At 34.8% G+C, this 21,588-nt stretch overlaps 1 protein-coding gene across 2 annotated transcripts in view; it reads left to right on the top strand.

The window, feature by feature from the left end:
• The window catches only part of ELP4 (elongator acetyltransferase complex subunit 4), a 123,862-nt gene that overhangs the window by 23,701 nt on the left and 78,573 nt on the right, over window positions 1-21,588 (top strand). For both annotated transcript variants that reach the window (XM_070957520.1, XM_070957519.1), the window contains exon 4: window positions 13,060-13,188. In XM_070957520.1, coding sequence (XP_070813621.1) covers window positions 13,060-13,188 — 129 coding nt within the window. The remainder of the gene's footprint in view (window positions 1-13,059; window positions 13,189-21,588) is intronic.

The following is a 21,588-nucleotide window of genomic DNA, read 5'->3' as shown; positions in this document are numbered from 1 at the left end:
ACAAAGCAAATCCATGTTGTTCAGAACACCACACTTCATAAACTTTCAGTTTAAAGGATGAACTTCAAGAAAATGGCTGGGCCACCCTGAACAGCATGATCGGGGCTCAGAATGTTAACTGTTAGACTACTTTAAACAAATTCCAGAAGCTACACTTCATGCAGAATTCAGCTACCTTGTTAAATTTGTTCTTCTAAATAGGTTGTGTCATAATAATCCTTTAAGCAACATTAGTTTTCTCTTAGCTATCGTGCTAAATTTAAAAGTACTGGCACTGTTATATAAAGCTTTAAAAGACTCACATTTGAAGGATCGCTTTCTCTAATATTCCAGAACACAGAGGCCTTGTTTCTGGCCCGAGAAATTAGTTCAGTTCATCATGTATTAGTCAGAAATTGGGCTTTCTTACTTGTAGTTTCTTTTTGCATTTGTTTGGGGGGGAGGGGGAAGGTCCTGTATTTGGGTCCCTAGCTCTCTTCAGTATTCTACTGGAACATCTAATCTATTCTCAGATTGTCTGTTGTTGTTTTTAATGAACCCTGTTAGAACTATTGTGTTTACTGATTTTAAGAACTTTTGTATTTTTTATTATGTGCTTAGTTAAGGTAATTTCCCATTTTTTCAATTTTTATTCTGGAATTGGCAATATAGAAATAAACGAAATAAAGGTTCACCATTATAGTAGAGGCCTATTTTAGTATATGATAGCCAAAAATGAAGAGTCTGATAGTACTTTTTATGACTAATACATTTTGAAAGGCATAAGGTTTCATGAGCTGCAGCAGTGGTTGGTTACTACCGGTTCTACCCGGATCAGCAGACATGTAGCGGCGGGAGGCTCCGCCCATCTTCTGTGCAGAAGCAGCGCAAGCGCGCACAAGCGAACCAGTAGTGACGGGTTTTGCAACCCACTACTGAGCTGCAGCATCTGATGAAGTGAGAAGCAGCTCATAGAAGGCTATGCTTTTAATAATGGTTCATCTGTAAATGAGCTTCCTGCAGTACTGATGGCTCTATGGGCATAGCTAACACATTTTTGGCAACCCACTCAGACCCCCAGTTTATCTTGTTCTCTAAACCAGGAATGCAAAAAATGGATGACACATAAAAACCATGGACAGAATTGGGAGTCAGCATGGAGCAATCAGAGCAGCACCACCATGCTGCGGATTCATCGCTGTGCCAGATATGATCAAATTATGTCGTCCATTGGAAAATTTCCCATGTTTTCCTCATTTCTACCATATTTTTCTTGCTACAGAAAATCTGTTCAGGAGCGGAGTTAGAATAACTATAGTATTATGAACCATCTGTCTAGAAGCTCCTGACAATTTCATCAAAATAAACACTGGTAGAAATAAATTTTATGGGCATTTCTTTAATAAGCAATAAGTGTTCAATTATTTTGTTCACCAAATGTATTCCTTTGGAAATCTAAGTTGTAGTTAACTTGCGTAATATTTAACAGTGAAATAGATTTCTTTTAAATACATCATTCTGTATCTTCTAATAAAATAGTAAAGTTATTTGTTCAGCTTTGAAGTATTACTGTATAAATATAACTTCAAACATTAATTCTCAGTTACAGTTTTAACTGCAATTGTAGATTTATCAGCCTGACAAATCAGTGAATGCTTATCAGAACATAGAGGTTTGAAGATGCATAAATAAATCATTATAATTTTCAGCAATATTTATTTTATTTTTTAAAATGGAAGGATCGAAGTGGACTTTCCACATACAACATGGATTATATTACTAAATAATAGCACAGTAGTAGTCCTTCAGCATTTAAAATAGCTTATAAAGAAGTATGATGCCAGTAGTTAGTATAATGCATTGGTAATTAAGAGACTGTGAGGTTAAGCTTCATTAACTGTTGTGGAATTGTGTCTTTGATTTTATTATACCCCAGAGACTAGGAGAAAAGAAGGAGGTCACACTGTTAGAATCTGACTTTGTTCAGTACATCTGCCAAAGAATGCAAGCAGGCATTCCTAACAGAGAAGAATAATAGAAATGCAAGATTTATTTCAATATTAGTTAAAGGAGGAAATTCCTAAATATTTAGAGATACAAAGGCACATTTTTAATTACCTTAATTTTTCTGTTTTCTCTGTAATCTTTTTGATTACAAATCTTCCATTGGCATTGAGAATTGTGTGCATGTGCACCAGAAGGACATATAATATAAAATACATATGACAGGAGATAGCTATTTATTTGAGTTTATGATTTTAAATAGAATTATTCTTTCTTGTCTTAGTGCTGTTAGAAACTAGTGGAATTTCTTGTTTTTTTCTGTTTCAAAATAAATCCTTGAGGGACATGTGTCCTAGATCTCTATTGTTCTGTAACTGAATGAATGGTATTCATAATTTTATTCTCTAGACTATTCTAGTTCATGTTTATGCATATGTAGCAGGATTCTCTTCCGCTCTGGGGAGATTCTTGATGTGTGCAAGCAGTGTGTTTCACTTATAAAGGTATACAATCCAATGGTTTAAGATTATATTTGAATGTGTTGTTTTTGCATGTCCATAGATAAGTCCATTTATTACTAGAAAACTAGCCAAAATAATTAGTTTTCTATAGGTTTATTGAGACTTTTTTTACAGTGATTGACTGGTTGGGTGGATGGATTAATTTATTTTTAATCAAGCTATCTAAATATATTGGAATACAAATCTCATCAACTTCAGGTTGGGGAAGATTGACTTAATCTTTCCCTTAAAGGTTCTATGTGTTAATCCCATCTTTGCTTTATGCTTTTATGAAACATTCAATAAGATAAACTTTCATATATATATATATATGAAAAGTAATCCATGATCCTCCTCCTAGGATAATGCTATCCAAGAGAATAGTTTTGGATAAAATTAAGGTACCTCAGAACAATTTTCTGGCATATGTAGTTTAAGAATTAATTACAGAATTACACTGATTAGGGGTTTTCATTACAATTTAGCAAATTAAGAGTTATTTCTCAAAATAGCAATGCTTATTTCTCTCTGATAGATCAGTGATAGTCTATCATCTTAATGTACTAAAACTTCCATTAATTTGCATTCATTCATTTTCATTTACATATCTTTGCCTCCCTTCCCCGTTTATGTAAATGAATTTAGTTTTAAATGTAATGGCAAAACAGCCCAGTCTAAATCCAGGAAGTCATCTGCAACAAGTGCCTACTTATCTTCTGTTTACAATCCTTCAGCAAGGGAAAATCTACTACTAATTTTAGTAAACAGTTCTACTACTAGAAATCCTTTATCATCAAGAAATTCCTCTTAATAATCAGCCTGAGTTGCCTTTCTTTAATTTTCAGTGAGTTAGTCCTTGTTCTAGCAGTTTCAGCTTCCTATGTATGATATAGTATATGTTTATTATATCTCCCCTAAGTCTCCCACACCCACTCCCAATTAAATAACTTTAACTTTTCTTCATAAGGCTTAGTTTCCAGATACCTTATTATTCTGTTAGCCTTCTTCTAAACCTGCACCAGTTTCTTCATATTCCTTTTAAATCTCATCCAATAAGATAAAATGTTTTCTTGGAAATGCCTATAATAAAGCAAGCACATAAATTAGCATCACTTTTATTTTTACTACAAAAGCTTGTAGAATTCAAGAAAATACCATTCAGAACAGCAAAGGGAAAGATATGTGTTTAGGAGCCATTAAACACTTCATCTGTGTTTTCAGACTAAATTTTTAAAATATAGTTTAGGCAGTTTGATCTTAAGTTTGTTCCTATGCTAACAGTAGGTACATAAAAGTAGCAGGTGTGTTTCTCATTGTGAGCAGCAGAATATAAAACAACAAGAGGCTTAGTTAAATGAGTACTTACAGGGGATTTATTCTAATGATAATCTCTTCTGGAACAATGGACTATGACTGCTGTAAATTGTTTTTGGTGTATGGCACATAGTTATCTTTTTGTCAGTTAAAATGTTGCAGGTGTTACTGAGAAAACACAAAGTAATTTTTATTAGGGGTGAACACCTGAAAACTAATTTAACCATGACTGTTCAATATATCTACTATCAAAAACCATATGCATAAACTAAAATATTATCAAATGTTACTGAAAAAATAGATGGATTTTATTACAGTACTAAAATGCTTGTGCACATTAGTAAGTTTATATTCAAATCAGTATGGAAAATATACAGTAATATAAGTAGTAATCTCTGAGGGATATGGGCAGTTTGGAAATATGATTGATAAACACACAAATAAATATAATTAAATGAAATCCTACTTTTCATTGCTCATTGCTTAGAAATAAGTGTGAAAGATTGTATGGGATTTCATATTTGGATTTTTTAAAGAAAGGAAACATTTGCTTTCTGAGTACTTTTCCTATCTTTTCAATTGTATAACTACCCAACAATAATGATCAATTTCCTTTGTATAATAAAAAGCCAACAATAAAATTACAGTTTTCAGTGTGGATAGTGTTGGATTTTGATTTAGGGGCTTTTTTAAAAAAAATGTTATCAGTGTAAACAATAAAATATCAAGGCTAGTTTTCTCTAATGTCTTTGAAAGCAGTTAATGGAGAAGTAGATAATAGTATGCCACCAAGCCTTTAGAATTTGGATTCAGAACAATGAAATTAATCCACATATTCTTGTCTCTGTTCTTAGAGACATAATTGTTAATTTGTTCTAAATTATCATAATCATCTCAATGCATACACAATGACTAAGTCTCATAAAAATGAATGTATGTATAAATTTATTGATTATATTATGTTCTGTATTTGATACTTTGCAAATATATTAAATATGGCATTCTCCAAAAATGTTCACCTGTTATATTCTTTATAATCCTAGAATCATGTTCTTCTCCTCCCTTTCCCAAATGTCATTATGACATATTAGCATGCAGCTTTGTTTTTTAATGATGTAAGTGAAGAAACAACCAGAACTGGAAGATGAAGCGTATCATCAGTTTAGAGTCATTGCATTGCCACAAGAGACTCAAATCCCACCCTCATGAATTCTCATGACCCTTCTTCTTGTGCCATATTCATCATTGAAAGTTGGTGATCCTAGTTTTTATTAACAGCCGCATGAAAAAGTGCTGCTGAGTTTTGTCTAAACCAGTCCCTTAGATTTTGAAGCCATGATGTACTACTTCTGCCTGGACCTCGTTTGCCTTCAATCTTTCCCTGGAGGATTAAGTGAAGTATGGTGTATTTTTCCAGGTGTCGCATCACATATCCAAAATATTCTAATTTTAGCTTTTTAATGGTTTTGATGATTTCCCTTTGCTTTCCCAGGCAGCTTATCACCTCATTTCTGATTTTGTCAACCCAGTTTATACATAACGGCCGTCTGTAAATCCACATTTCAAATGCTTCTGGTCTCTTCAAGTGGCTTTCTGTCAGAGACCAACTCTCTACTCCGTAGAGCAGGATAAAAAAGACCTTTACCTAGCGCCAATTTAGTTTTGACCATTGGTTGACTAAATTCTTGTGTATAGGTAGCAATAATAAACTTTCTGTGCTTTGAACTTATAGAATGCTCTTGGTTATATTTTCGCGTGATAGTATATTCATAACACATATATCTTTCACAAATATTAAGTTAGCAATGCCACCATTTTCATAACACTTATAGCTTCACATGACTTCAGAAAGAGTGTTCCATCATCCAGAGTAGGGATGTGGCTACCTGAATAGATTTGAATAGTATACCCATGTAATTCCTTACTTATGAACCACACTGATTACCTGTTGGTCTCCAGATGCAATTTAAGGTACTGGTTATCACATAAAGCATTCATGGCTCAAAGTCTAGATATTTACATGGCCATTTTTCTCCAATCGTGTGTGATCATCCTATAAGAGCTTGCAAGCGGACATGCTCTGGGTCCTAGCTACAAAAAAAATGCCATTGTGTAGAGTCCAAAAGCATGCTTTCTCTATTGCCTCTCCTGTCCTCTGGAATAATTGTCCAGAAATAGGTTTCACCCCATTTCTTCTGACCTTCATGAACGTGTTAAAATAGTCAGATTTTTCAGAAGACTCTGCATCAACTTAATTTGTATACTGAGTAAATGATTGCTACTTACATATTGCTTAATAAACTTGTTTATATTATTTGTACATTGCCTGGAATCTTTTTGATTAAGCAATCCTATACATTGAATAAATAAAATCATTATCAGTGTTTCAGGTCACACACAATATTCATTTATCACAAGTGGCTATAGCTTGGTTTAAAGATATCAGTAACGTTTTTCTGGATTGGTTGCATAATCCATAATTCTGGATGAATTATATTTAGTGGAAAGATAGAAAGAGGCCTCACCCACTTCTAAGTATATGGAGCCCCCAAAGATTTCCAAGATCATTCCTCCAAAATTTAATACACAATGTGTTTAATTTTCATGGTTTTTGATAGATTTGGGGTTATCGTTTCATTCAGATTTCTTAAAAGCATCCTCCTCCGCCACCTTTTCTGAGACCTACACCAAATAACAGCCTCCTATCATAGGATTTAGGAACTGTGATTGTTGTAGATTTTGTACGCCAGCAAGCTCGCCCATCAGAACACCACATTCACACATGGTGGAAAAGTTGAGAGTTGAGAAAACAACTACTTTTAGTTAGGATAAATGATTAAATTGCAATAATAATTGCTTTGTCAGACCTGATCCTGTAAGATAGAATCCTAGAAAAGAGAGGGGAGGGGAAGAAATAAAACAAAGTTATAAGCTGGCCTTTCTGTGGATCATTTACCTTTTCTAACTGGTCTTTCCTACTGAGAGCATGACATGTTCATAGCTTTCACTTCCATGTCCAGAGCCATCTTTCCTAGGAAAGTCTCAGATTCAAAGAGGCCCTATTCATAATTATTTTCCTGCTCTGTTCTAGCTCAAAAAATGTTAACTCCTCCCAGGATTTTCATAGAGCAGACTCTCCCATTCTGGACAATGTCCAGATGTGTGACTTCAGTTTTCCAAATTTCCTAACCATGGGAATCATGGGATTTGAAATGGGATACATTCAGTTTGGTAAAGGCAATTTTAGAGGCTACAATCCTTTTTTCTGAGTGTGCTCATTACATTGTTGATAGAAAATATAAATTACAATACTGGCTGCATCGATATATTTGTGCATAAGATAAATTGAATTAAATGATGTTTATTATTGTTAGATTTTTTAAAATCCTTTTTTATAAAAAAAAAATTCAAGGCAGCAGACTTACTGTTTTCCCCAAAAACAACCTTTTGAGGTCGGTTGGGCTGAGAGAGAGAGTGACTGACCCAAAGTCACCCAGCTAGCTTTCATGCTTAAGGGAGAACTAGAACTCACAGTCTCCCAGTTTCAAGACCAGCATCTTAACCATTATACCAAAGTGGCATGTTGGAGTAGAAATGTATACAGTTGCTATGGTTGCAAATTGCAAAGAAGGGAAATATGGAAACCTTTTCAGCACTCTTTACCTTCTTATGCATCCTTAAACCTTAAACCTAAGACTCTGTAATTGCTTTTTATTTATATAAAAATCCTGATACATTTCTCTTTTGGTTTTGCCTAGACATAATGTTTCAATGGCATTTCTTCTGGGAAGAAAAAATGTATCCTAATAGTCATTTCCCCCTTTAAAAATAGAGAGGATTAAAAACAATGCTTCATTTTGTTACCTCGCATATTGATTTTCAGGATTTTTTTAAAAAAAATCTGAAATGTTTCCACATAATACTAGGGTATCTCTTTCTCGGTGGATGCCAGCAATTAAAGTATATCATTATGTACATTAAAATTTAAAGGGAAGCCTAAAGGTAGAGGCATATGAGAGAAGAAAAGGATAAAATATTATTTTTAAAAGGCAGAACTCCTTCCTTTGGATTAGGGAGAGCAAATATTGTACTAATAACAATAGCAATAGCACTTAGACTTGCATACAGTTCCACAGTGCTTTACAGCACCCTCTGAGCAGTTTACAAATGTCAGCACATTGCCTCCAACAATCTAGATCTTCATTTTACCAACCTAGGAGGGATGGAAGGCTGAGTCAACCTTGAGCTCATCAAGATCAAACTCCTGGACTGTGGGCAGAGTTAGCTTGCAATACTGCATTCTAACCACTGTGCCACCAAGGCTGTTAATATTTTTCAAACTTGGCAACTTTAGGATTCAATTCTGCTGACTGGGAAATTGAAATCCACACATCTTAAAGATATCAAGTTTGAAAAACACTGCATTCAATCATGCCCATTCCGTTTACAAGGTTAAGAGCTACATATACAGAAATAAAGAGAGGACATAGGCCAGAAACCATCTTAATTTTTTGGTTTAAAATGTTCCCTTGGTCAGCAATGTTGGAACCACAGCTGTAATTTTTTTTCTTAAAAATACCAAATATTTCTGTCATTTTTTTAATGAAAAAATGATTGCAATAGCTGCGTTGTACTTCACATTTGATTACAAAAAAGTTTTTTGATTTGTTCAAATGTCTGAAGTTCTTCAGCATAGCTACCTCTTTTTCCAGAATTTGTGGTTGCTCTCCACTGCTGTTCCACCCATCCCATGACTGCTGTAAAAAGCTGTACCTGGGGGCTGTGTTCATCCCCCTGTGCCCTCTGGGGCATTCTTTTGCAATTGACTCCAAAGTGCTGCACAACTAGTAATAATAGCTCTGGTTTTGTCAAAAATGAAAAGAAAGAGTTGTGGAACAAGAGAAAAATCATTCTAATTTAGTCTCAGTAATCACTTTCAGCTTTATATAGAGCAATCTGTTGAATCAATGCAGAGGTGGGTTTCAGCAGGTTCTGACCAGTTCTGGAGAACTGGTAGCGGAAATTTTGAGTAGTTTGGAGAACCGGTAGTAAAAATTCTGACTGGCCCCACCCCCATCTATTCTCTGCTTCCCAAGTCCCAGCTGATCGGGAAGAAATGGGGATTTTGCAGTATCCTTCCCCTGCCACGCCCACCAAGCCACACCCACCAAGCGATGCCACGCCCACCAAGCCAGAACCGATAGTAAAAAAATTTGAAACACACCACTGAATCAATGTATATATGAGATAAGAAAGCTTCTTTCCTGTAGTGTCGGAGCTAGTAATAAGAGTCCAACTGGGGAAATGTAAAGCCTGAGAAGCTCTGAGTTCACCGGTGAAAATACTTTATAAGAAAAATTCTTACATATATCTTCCTATTTCCATCTCTCATGTTGCAGTTCAAAAAGAAAACTCTGCAAGATTGTATTGCTTCACATTTTGCTCGGTATTGCATCGCAAACATATTTCTTGTATAGGGCATTTAAGTGGACAGTTACTTGGTTCACACCTAACTCTCAGCCATGTTTTTAACTGCATGATTTGTCAACCCTCACATTTTAACCCAGCCCATTATAAGAGCACTATATGTGTTTATTTATCAACCCAGAGTTTATTTTCTTTTCCAATAATCCAATAATCCTGTATTGGATTATTTAGTAATGTCCAGGAATTCTAATATCTCACATGGTCCTTGTTGACCCAGGCAATGATTGATCCAATACAGGATTCTATTCCTGTTTTCTCACCATATTAAATGGATTAATGGATACATTAATAGTAGTCTGGCTCTTCCTTTAAAGATCTGTCTGGCATGCATGACGCTTCTGGTAGAATACATTATCACCAGCACAGCTCTCAACTTCATCAGGGTATCAAAAGGCCTTTCCCCATGTCAAGAGTATATCCATGAAGGTTTTTTTTTTTTTAATTATTATGGTTCATCACATAGTCAGCCAGATGTTTAGACTGTATCTGGCATTTTTATCCATCAAGTCTTTCCCAAGGATCTAGCGTAGGCAGATGTTGTTTAATAGTGTTAAAGGTATTGTCACAGGATACAAGCTGGTCCAAGTAAAGCTGTCTTTTGCAATTGATGGATAATGATGCTGATGGTATTCAGTGGTGCTCCAGATGTTTTGGAATTGCATCCAAGGAACATATTACTGTTGGTACAAACTTTGCCTTTTTTTGCCGCAGTCATTCTACTTCTGTTTTCTGTTGTCCTTTTTTAATTAGAGGGTGTTGTTGTTGTTGTTGTTATTTTACTACTGAAATGTATATCACATTCTTCTCTTGCCAATCAAGAATCAGTTGGATTGATGTGTACCCTTGTTTAACACAATGTACATTTATTCTCTGCAATATATTCTGTATTTACACAAAGAAAGAAAGGTATAATTAATAATACGTATGCATAATATTTCACTTTAGAGTATTGACACAAATTATTATAACCCATAGCCTTATTCTTTGAGTCGGTCAGTATTATCTCCATATTGCAAGTATTGGAGCTAAGCTTTTTATATCAGAAGTTCGATTCGAACTAGGGACTTTCAAATGCAAAGCTCAGTCTCTTAGCTATTACAATGCACTGTGTCTCATTTGGACTATGTTTGGTACTCTGAGTCATGATCCTGTTCTGCTTCTGGGTCACTGCATCAAAACTGAGATTGGATGCCTTGTAACAGTACACTCTAGCATGCTAATTGCACTTGGGCAACTCCTGCCATAGAAATGGGATACCAGATCCATTAGGCAGACACTAAGCATTCAGAAAACATGCAGCACATTATCTCACACACATAATAGACAGGGATGCCTATTAGCACAACACTTGGTCAGCTGCAAAGTCTCGGCACTTTTTTCCCCCCTTTGGTTAACAAATTAGGGCCCAGTAGGTAGAATTTCTTTCAACAATGTCATAAAAAAAGCAACAGCAACAACTTGTCTACATTGCTATAAAACTGCTAAACTTAAAAGTATTCGCAAAATGCTTCAGCATATTTACTAATACATGTAGCACTTACACAGTTTTAGCTCTTAGAAAGATACATTTAGGTAGTTAAACATATATTTTTCAATATACCTCAAAACAGCATTGATTTGTACTATTGATTGTTTTTCAGCAAAGTAATTCTTTGTATTTTGTAATACTTTTATAATGTTTGGAATAAGTTATGCCATACTCTCTGATTTCTCGACTATTTTTTTCTTCTATTTAATCATGTCCAATTCTTGGAGTGCCAAGACAAGTCCCTGCAGTTTTCTTGTCAATTTTTTTTCAGAAGTTGCTTGCCATTTCCTCCTTCCTAGGGCTGAGAGAATGTGACTGGTCCAAACTCATCTTGCTGGCTTTGTGCCTAAGGCAAGGCTAGAATTCAGTTTCCTGGTTTCTAGCCTGATGCCTTAACCATTATGCCAAATTGGCTTTAATTTTCAGCTATAGCAATATACTAAATTCTGTATGGTTGCAGTGCCTCAGGTAGACCAGCTATGCAATTTGGAGCTCCTCCTATATTCACAACTCCTGCTTGATGAGCAGCTGGCAGTCGTGCCTAGGAGGTCCTTTGCACAGTTTTATGGTTGTGCACCTGTTGCACCCGTTCCTGGATCAGGAGGTTCTGCTCACAGTCATTCATGTCCTAGTTGCCTCTAGATTGGAGTACTGCTATGCACTCTGCAGGGGGCTGCTCTTGAAGAGTATCCGGAAGCTTCAACTGGTACAGGGCAGTTATGTGTGCTCTCCGAGCTGCATTGGCCATCAGTTTGCTTCCAGGTCCAATTCAAGGTATGTTTTCCACTTTTAGAGCCCTTTCAACTAATACGGTTACCCATCTCGCAATTGCAATTCTGGGTAGCTAGCAGAGTTAAACAATACAATATAAATACAACATAAAATACATTTCTTGTTATTTGTTATGATTATTACATTGAACATTTTAAAAAGAACTATAATTGATCTAGTGTATTTTTAATTTGATTTGTATTTGGACTTGACTTGGATTTGACTTGTACTTCAAGAATGTCTGTGAGCAGCTTCTTTTTGAAAAATGTGATCTATAAATAGATGATCTGTAAATAAGTATTGCTTCTCGTGAACTGGAAATAGTGATTCCATTAATGGAGCCTGAGGCTGAGATCATATTGTTCTCTTTTACAGTTGTATAATACCACTGACTTGCATTTAGCTTGTGATCTATCCATTTCTTACTAAGTTAATGAGGAGCCGTGGGGGCACAGTGGTTAGAATGCAGTACTGCAGGCTACTTCTGCTGACTGCCAGCTGACTGCAATTTGGCAGTTCGAATCTCACCAGGCTCAAGGTTGACTCAGCCTTTCATCCTTCCAAGGTCGATAAAATGAGGGCCCAGACAGGGCTGTAAAATACTGTGAACCTGTATATAAATCTAAGTGCTATTACTACTGCTAAGTTGACTACCTTATGATCTAAGATTCATTTCACACTAAAATTGGCTACCTTATTATATACCTATGTGTTTGATTCCCCTGCTGCCTCCCAAAAAAGAGAACTTCCTATTTTGTTACATTTCAGGTAATTTTTAATTGTATATTATGTATTATTATTACAGTACTATCTTCTGAAGTGTTATTTCTTACTTATTTCTCCTAGCTTTTTGTCCTATGCAAATGTAATAATTTTCTCTGCTTCATTTAAGTAAATGATAAAAGATACTGTAAAATTATTGGTTTTGCAATCCTCTACTCAAAACTTCTTTTCAGTCTAATGAGAAACTAATTGATGGTCACCCCTTGAATATGCTTTTCAGTTAACTGTGACATTATAATCTAACAGTGCTATAAATTATATTTTACCAAATACATTAGATTATATTATCAACTGAGTTGCTGAAATCAAGATAAAGTAGCTTTATCTACTTTAGATACACCAGCATCAATAGAGGTCATTAATTACCCAATCAAAAGGTATGATTAGGAAATAATCTGGGCAAGATCATGCTGTTTTTTTCTTTCTATTACCAACTTCTTATCACAATTCTTACAAATTACTTTGCCATGATTTAATGATCTTCCTTAGTACTGAAGTCATATTCCAATATTCTTTTCTATAAGAAAAATGTTGGCTTCTCCCTCATGCCTGTGGAATTCATCTTTTTTCTTCTGAGAATACTTTAACAAGTACTTTTATGATGCTATTATCACTTATCTTTGCTACATAATAGATTAATCATTAATATTTTTTTTATTTTAAATGTTTTTGTAAAATATTATTTTAATTCAGGAACTTCCATGTCCTTTGCCGAATCTCTCTAACAAGGAAATGGAAGAAGTAATAACTATGAAGTCAATGCAAGATTCTCAGGAGTCCATGAGAATAGCCTGGCGTTACCAGAACAAACCAAAGCAGGAGGTAAATAATATTTCAGAATTTTATTGTAAACCTTCAAGATTTTAAAGGGAAATTCTACATTAACAAACATAAAACAGTGTTTGGATAATTTCTGAACATTTTACTTGAGGGATGTGATGCCAGTGTAGAGCATTCTAAAACTTTTTCTTAAAATGAATGTTCTTTGAACAATCTTAAAAGTATTCTGTGAATTGCTGTTGGCTTTGGATCAGTTTAGTTTTGGAAAAGAACTAATATTCTTTTCATGGATTGAGAGGAAATGTTGACTTTGAATATTACATTGAAATAATTGGGAAAGAAATCAATACAAACTTTTTCAATAAAAATTGACAGTGCACATGAGCTTTTAGTGTAGAAGTTGTTGAAAGTTGTTTAATATAACATTGTTGAAGTTGATCTGTAGTACTCACAAAAAACAAGAGCAGAGATCAAAATGGACCAAATGGTATGCTGACTCTAATCGACTAATCTAATTTGTATCTTAATCTGTCAAAATAATGAATTAAAGATCAATATAAGAATAGATGATGTTGAAGCCATTTAAAACAGGAAAGACATGTTACAAAGTACCATGGAAGTGTCTGGAAGTATACTATTGGAAGTATGAAAAAATAATTCTTGCTGGAATGAGAAAAAAAGCATTAAATGATTGCTGTAAAAAATGAGGATAAAGAAAAGATAAGCTTGAATTATAAAATGTTTTCCATGAATATGGAGCTGAAGATTGGTTATTCAAATAATAATAAATATATATTTTTTAAAAAAATTGATTTATATGCCGCCCTTCTCTGGAGACTCAGGGCGGCTTACAATGCGTTAAGCAATAGCCTTCATACTTTTGTATTATTTTTTTATATATATACAATGTCAGCTTATTGCCTCCACAATCTGGGTCCTCATTTTACCTACCTTAGAAAGGATGAAAGGCTGAGTCAACCTTGAGCCTGGTGAGATTTGAACTTGCAGTAATTGCAGGCAGCAGATATAAGTGGATGTTAATTAGTCTGCTGAGCCACCAGAGCTCCTAATAATAATAATAAAGTATAGAATAAACTAAATGCGTAGCAAATTGTTCAATATTGGACAGAATAATAGACAAGGATATATATCTCCTTGGTTGTTTAATAGATGGATCAATGAATGTATAAGATATATTTGTACTCACATTAGATGTATGTTGATTGGGACCATGAATGTGTATATAGTTTTTATACAGCTAATGCTACATTGTTGGTTGAGATCCCAAATTATTTTCAGTGAATGCTGGATGGATTGTATGATGCAATATGAATTCAACATTATTATATGCAAGACCATAGTTGTTGTAAATTATAAATAAACGGGGAAAGGAAGCAAATAAATGAATTTGCGTAAATAGAAATGTTTACTAAAGATGGGGTAATTAATGAGAGAGAGAGAGAGAGAGAGAGAGAGAGAGAAAGAAAGAAAGAAAGAAAGAAAGAAAGAAAGAAAGAAAGAAAGAAAGAAAGAAAGAAAGAAAGAAAGAAAGAAAGAAAGAAATGCTGGCTTTGTTCTGTTTGGACCAGAACAAAGCCAGCATTTGAATAAACAGTATTGTCAGTCCATTAATACAGAAAACTAAATATTCACTAACATGTATGATCCATAGAGAACATGAATCTAACTGCAGTTCTTAGGGTGGTCATTAATAATACTTTCCTCTATGGTAATAATACCATCCCAAATATGAATTTGTTGTTGTTTTTCCTTTAATGATGTAGAAGGGGCATCTCTGATAGTGACTTGAAATGACAAGAGTTACACATTAGGCATTGAGAATAGCAAAAAGGAAATCAAGTTTTCACTAAAAGTTTGTTTTAGAACATTTTAGAATGTTCTTTGTTTTTTTTTTCTCTTCTTTGTCAAGTGAGCCTTGATTTTTTCCTTCTAGCCAATCAGCTGTGGCCCGGGAGGCAGTGAATAGATTGGGGGCGGGGCCAGGCAGAGTTGGTATTTACCAGTTCTCTGAACTACTCAAAATTTCCACTACCGGTTCGCAAGAACCAGGGAGCAACCCACCACTGATTTTATTATTCTGATGTAAATCAGATTCAGTTTTAGTCTAAAAAATAAAATTGAAATAAGATGAAGTAGTTTTATATGACTTGGCATGATTTATGTTCTATGAGGCTGCACAAAGTTGAGTATACTTTTCTATCAAAGAAATGATCTGCACATGGTAAAATGCCAAGAACAGCCTGTAGGACAATCATATAATCTCATCTGCAGTATTAATATGAAGGCTTCTGATGGGTACGATCCTAGTGTTTACTCTGATCTGTCTGGAAGATTAAATAGCAAATTAATTGCAGTTCCTAAATGACTTGCAGGCCTTATCTCTGAATATACACTACTTTATAATATTGTTTTTCCATCCTATTTGTTCCTCTCATTCTATAGCCCTTTCAATCTTTGCACCTTGTTCAGCTAGAATAAAAACTTCAAGCAAGAGCTTTTTAAAATCCTTTTCATAGCCTATATTACTCTCAAAGATCAATGAAATTCTTAAGGTGACGCTCTATTAGTTACAAAGTTGCATACCAATGTAAAAATGCATATGTGAAAGTGATGTGCATCTCTGGCCTAGTATCTATTCCTGTGTTCATAGCTGCTCTTACTATCCCAGTTTCTATCCACATTTAATCAGTCTAAATTATATTCTGTTTTTTAGATGCATAAAGAGCAGCCAAGATAGGCAAATTCAAATGTTTTGCATCCTTTTGACTTTATTATTTATTATTTTATATTTTAGACTATGGCAAAATATAATGCTAAGTGAAGTGATTGGAGCACTACTTTAATTTTCCTCGAATGCTTCAAGGTCAAAAACTTGAACTGAAAGGCAGTTGAAAACATTAAGGTAGTAATAATTCAAATCAATGTATTGTATTTGATTTGGTCTTTGGTCTTTCTTTGTTACATGTGCAGGTACACACACAAACACACAAAAACACTTTGTACACACATATTTTTATGTCTATATTTGTTTTTTATTTATTTTGCAGATATTTTGTAGACTACTTTTTATTGGTGTCTAGCTTCCTGTCACCGTCTTCTACTACATTTTGCTGAAGCAGCATCACTTCCCCTGCATCCTCTGATCATGTCAGGGCAAAATTCAAAGGCTATTTTGTAGAGCCAATATTGTAATTACTCCAATACAAAATAACACCAACTATAGTTAGCATTTTTTTAAAAAAATATAATGAAACAATCACAGATAATCAATGTTATTATTCTTGATTAGAGGTACTACAGTGGTAAATGCTTCTTTAAGGGTAGTTCCCTCAACTCTTAAAGACATTGTGGTTTATCCTTTTTGTGTAGTTGGCCTTCAGTTCCAAAGTGTCTTGGATGAAGCAGAATAACAAAGTTGTAAGGGACCTTGGAGGTCTTGTAGTCCAACTCCCTACTCAAGCAGGAGACCCTATGAAATTTCAGACAAATGTTATCCAATCCTTAAAAACCTCTAATGATAGAACAGCCACAACTTCCAGAGGTAAGCCATTTCATTGATTAATAGTTCTGTCAAGAAATTTCTCCTTAGTTCTAGGTTTGATCTCTCTTTGAAAAGTTTCTATCCATTCCTCCTTTCCCTCCTTCTAATAGGTTGACCCCCTCTTTGTAGCAGTCCCTCAGATATTGGAAGATTGATATCATGTTACCTCTAGACTTCTCGTTGTTAGACTAGATATACCCAGGTTCCTGCAACCATTCCTCATATGTTTTACCCCAAACCCCTAATATTTGTTGCTCTCTTCTGCACTCTTTCTAGAGTCTCAATATCATTTTTGTATTGTGGTGAGCAAAATTGGATGTAGTATTTCAAGTTGGTCTTACCAAGGCAGTATAAAGCGGTACTTACATTTCATAGGATCTTGAGTCTATCCCTCTGTTGATGCAGTGTAGGACTGCATTTGCTTTTTTTGGCAGCAGCAAAATATTTATATTTAAGTGGTTGTCCGTTAGGACTCCTAGATAGCTCTCACAGTTACTCCTGTTGAGACAGGTACTACTATTCTATACCTGTGCATTTTGGTTTTTCTTGCCTAAGTGTAAATCTTACATTTGAACCATCAAATTGTATTTTGTTGGATAGGGTCCGGTATTCAAATCTGTTAATATCCTTCTGTATCTTGACCCTATCTTCTAAGGTGTTGGCTATTCCCCATAGGTTGGTGTTGTCTGAAAATTTGATGAATTCCCCTTTTATCCTCTCATCTAAAGCATTTATAAAATGTTGAAGAATACAGGGCCTGACACAGAACCTTGGGGTACTCCCCTGCATGCTCTCTTCCATGTAGAAGTAGTTCCATTGAGGACTATACATTGAGTGCAGTTGTTCAACCAGTTATGAATCCATCTTAATCTTTCATTGGCTTTTGATACCTCCACCTATGGGAGTTTTCTGGACTGAGCTAGGAGCTTGGGAGTGGGGAGGACCCACTTCTCCTTCCTTTGGGGCTGGTTCCAGACATTCTTTTAGAGAAAAAGATCTAGCCGTAAACCACTACTCTGAATTTTGCCTCTGGGCTGAATTGCCTTCTCCTTCAGTGTTCAACATCAACATTATACTGCTGAGCAAGATCATCTTTTCAAAATAGGATAAAATAACATCAGTATGCTGATGATACTCAATTACACTTCTCTACCCTGCCAACCAAGTATTGCTGTCAAGATTCTTTCCCACTGTTAGAGACAGTGGGATCTGAATAGAGAACAGCAGCAACTAAATTCAGCCTTAGCAAGACATGAGTGGCTGTGGGATTTGGACTCCCCGGATCTAATGATTTTTCACTTTGAATGAAGTAGCATTACCTCAGATAAAATTGGTGGGCATTTGGGGAATTCTTTTGGTCTCAGAATTCCTGCTTGAGGAGCAAGTGCCAGCTATGGTTTAAGAGAACTTTGCACAAATCTATTTTTTTAAACTGTTCACAATTTTAGATCAGATCACTTATATTTTAGTTACCTCATCTTTGGATGTTTGCAGTATACCCCACATGGAGCTGCCCCTGAAGAACCTTCAGAACTGAGACAGCCAGGCCTAGGCAGTTTTGAATACACTACATGTAACTTCATTGCTTTATTAGCTATACTGGCTTCCACTAAGCTTCTGGTGCAATTCATCTATAAAGCCCAATATGGCACAGACCCAGGTTCTCTGAATGCCTGCCTGCCTCTGATTGTGCCTGCTCATCACACTATATCTGGGAGAAATGGCATGTGCTGAGTCCCTTTTTGCTCTCCTGTTCATTTTTTGCTTAGTTAAAAATGATTAAATCATCAACATCTCTGTCACATTTATAAATAAGCATCGCTGATAAAATAATTTGAAAAGTTTTACATAGTTTTATTATTTTGAGAGAACTGGAATGAACCTAGTGAACAACTACTTAAGTATAAGCCAGCAGTGTGCTGTAGTTGCCAAAAAAGCCAACACAGTCCTAGGCTATATCAACAGAGGTACAGAATCAAGATCATGTGCTGTGTTAGTACTACTTCATAATGTTTTGGTAAGGCCACACTTGAAATACTGCATCCAGTTTTGGTCACCACTATATACAAAAGATATTGAGACTCTAGAAAGAGATGTCTAGGGAACTGACGCTAAATCATATAAAGAATGGTTACAGGAACTCAGTGTGTCTAGTCTATTGAAGAGAAGAACTAGGAGTGACATAATAGCAGTCTTCCAATAACTGAGGGGCTATCACAAAGAAGAAGTGGTCAACCTATTCTCCAAAGCACCTGAAGGCAGGACAAGAAGTAACGGATAGAAACTTATCAAAGAGAGATCCAACCTAGAACTAAGGAGAAATTTCCCGACAGTGAGAACTAATAACAAGTAGAATGACTTGCCTCCAGAGGTTGTGGGTGCTCCATCACTAGAGGCTGGGTAGTCATTTGTCTGAAATGTTATAGGGTCTCCTACTTGAGCAGGGGTTTGGACTAGAAGATCTTGAAAATCCCTTCCAACTCTGTTATTCTGTTATCTTCTTTCCTAACTAATTGTCATTTGGGACAATTAAATAGCACGTGACATATAGTGATGATCGAAGGTACTGGTGAGGAAATTTCTCCTAGTAATAGTATCATCTCTTGTTGCTTTAAAGTTTAAACCCTTTAAAACTTTAAACAGGATTTCTTAATTGTAATTTAACAATTCTTGTTGTATATGCACAGTTTGAGCGGCAAAGTCAAAAAATTCGGGAGGCAGTTTAGCTATTTTCTATAATTGGCTAAACGTGTGAAATTCAAGTTTAAAAGATTGATATGTTTATAACAAGCACAGTTTTCACGTGCCACTTTATCTCTTTTCTTTTTCCCCCTTTTTAATGAATGAACCTTTTGTATTCTTAGGGCAATATATAAACTGTCACAGCATGAAATCAATTTTATGCCTTGATTCATCCTAAAACTGAGTATTTCTAGCACGTTAGTATTGCAATCAGAAACATTAATAGCAGACAGGACATAAAGGCATATTCTGTTCCATGGTAATGTAGCTTATTTCTCCTTGTGCATGGTAGTTGATAAAACCCTATTTATTCTTAAACTAAATTATCTTATACTTAAAAGAAACATATTTTCTTCCTTTTTTGCAGCCTCTATGGTCATGCTGCCACTAAGAAAGATTATTCATGCTTACTTGATTCAGGTGGGCTTTTTGCAAGCTTCCCCACAAGTCCTGGGAATGTGGTACATTGAAGTCTATTCATTGGCTTCTAACATAGACAGGCTTTTATTACCTAGTGTTTTATTGCAGCCAAATCCTAGATCTCCAAGCAGTTGTAGGCACTGCGCTCATTCTTTAAAATCAAGAAAGGTTATCACCTACCTTAATCCATGCAATTGTATGGATTAGGGACACCAGTATTCCCCAGGATTCTCAAAGAGGATCCTGGAAAATTCTTGTTTCTTCTTTTTTGCTGTTCTTACTGAATTCTCTTGGGCCTCAGTAAGGATTTGCATCTGAAATGGGCAACCTGGAGCTTTTCTCAATGAAGACATCAGATCAAAGTTCAGTTAGTCAAGGCCTTTCTAAAACATTAAGGGGGTTTGGGCTTACACAATAAAAAGATGAGCTCTGGCAGAGATTGCAGTAAAAACATTCTATCAGTAATCCGGATAAAGAATAGATTATAGGGCAAAGAACAGCCCTTGTTTAAATTGCTTTGAGAAGTCGAAAACTAAATAAATTGGAACTTGTGATTTATTTTTCACAAGGCACATATTTGGTTTTAGTTTGCTTAGTATTTAGAATTGGTCTATCATCTGACCGTATTTATTTTAATAGTTAAAAATCAGAAAACGTCTACCATGGTATTCAAGTAATTTTTAATATCTAATACTCTGTCTTAAAATACGAATAGTAAGTTTAAAAACCATTTTACTATTATATTTGTCTTTTAAAAAATATTAAGTTTTATATTCTTTTAAGTAAGCAATAATTAGCTTCTTCAGTCATTTTGTTTTAAAAAATACAATTTTCAATTTTGATCTGCTACTTTTTAAAATCCATAACAAATATAAGTATTTAACACAAAAGGATTTCTAAAATTAAATATTTTAGAAATATTTGGTGTTCTTTATATATGAATAACCCTCCCCACACACAATAGGTTGGAGGAATTAAAAGACATATGCCGAACTGGCAATATTGTAAATACTAAACTATGTCAAACAGTGTACTCTTTCCCCTCCCCCACTTCAAACCCCTTTAATTTAAAGAGAAAGCTACTATAACTGTTTATTATCATTCTGTACAATATCAACCTTTAAAAAAATTATAATCATATGAAGTAACCGCTAATTAATTAACTGAAACTTGTTTCAGGTTATGTGTAAGGTAATAACCATCATTGTTCCCATTTATTTGAAAAATATTAGTATAAGAATACAAGATGCGTGGTGGAGATTCCTTAGAAATTTCATTAATATATCTCTTCAATGGGATATCTCATTAATTTTTTAAAAAGAAATCTGAATATGGTTCATAACATGTACTGTTTTGCAATTCATTTTACACATTAAAATACAATACATTACAAAGGAAAAGTACAGTCTTAATCCTGTTATGAATATACATGTCCCCTATTATACTGAGAATAATCAAGGTGTTATATTCCAACAGATAGTGTCGGAAGGGGAGCCTTTTCCTTCAATTTCTCTGAAAGACTAGTTTCCTCAAACAATTTTCTTTTTTATTCATTGTAAATACTACTATTTTAAGAATTTATTTCTGAATTTGTTTGCTTTCCTGTTCCTTCCCAACCTTGTTTCGTTTTTATCCCATTTCTTTTAGATTAAGTCTTAAGTCAAATGTGTGAAAACTATCTAGCTGTAGGTCATTACAGAGACATTTTGGCTGAAGAG

The sequence above is a fragment of the Pituophis catenifer genome, unplaced genomic scaffold, assembly GCF_029215685.1.
Source record: "Pituophis catenifer annectens isolate HBS135680 unplaced genomic scaffold, rPitCat1.0.hap2 SCAF_1, whole genome shotgun sequence".
NCBI classification, from domain to species: Eukaryota; Metazoa; Chordata; class Lepidosauria; order Squamata; family Colubridae; genus Pituophis; species Pituophis catenifer.
Note: the sequence above shows the minus strand (reverse complement) of the source record. Positions and strands in the feature narration are given on the sequence as shown.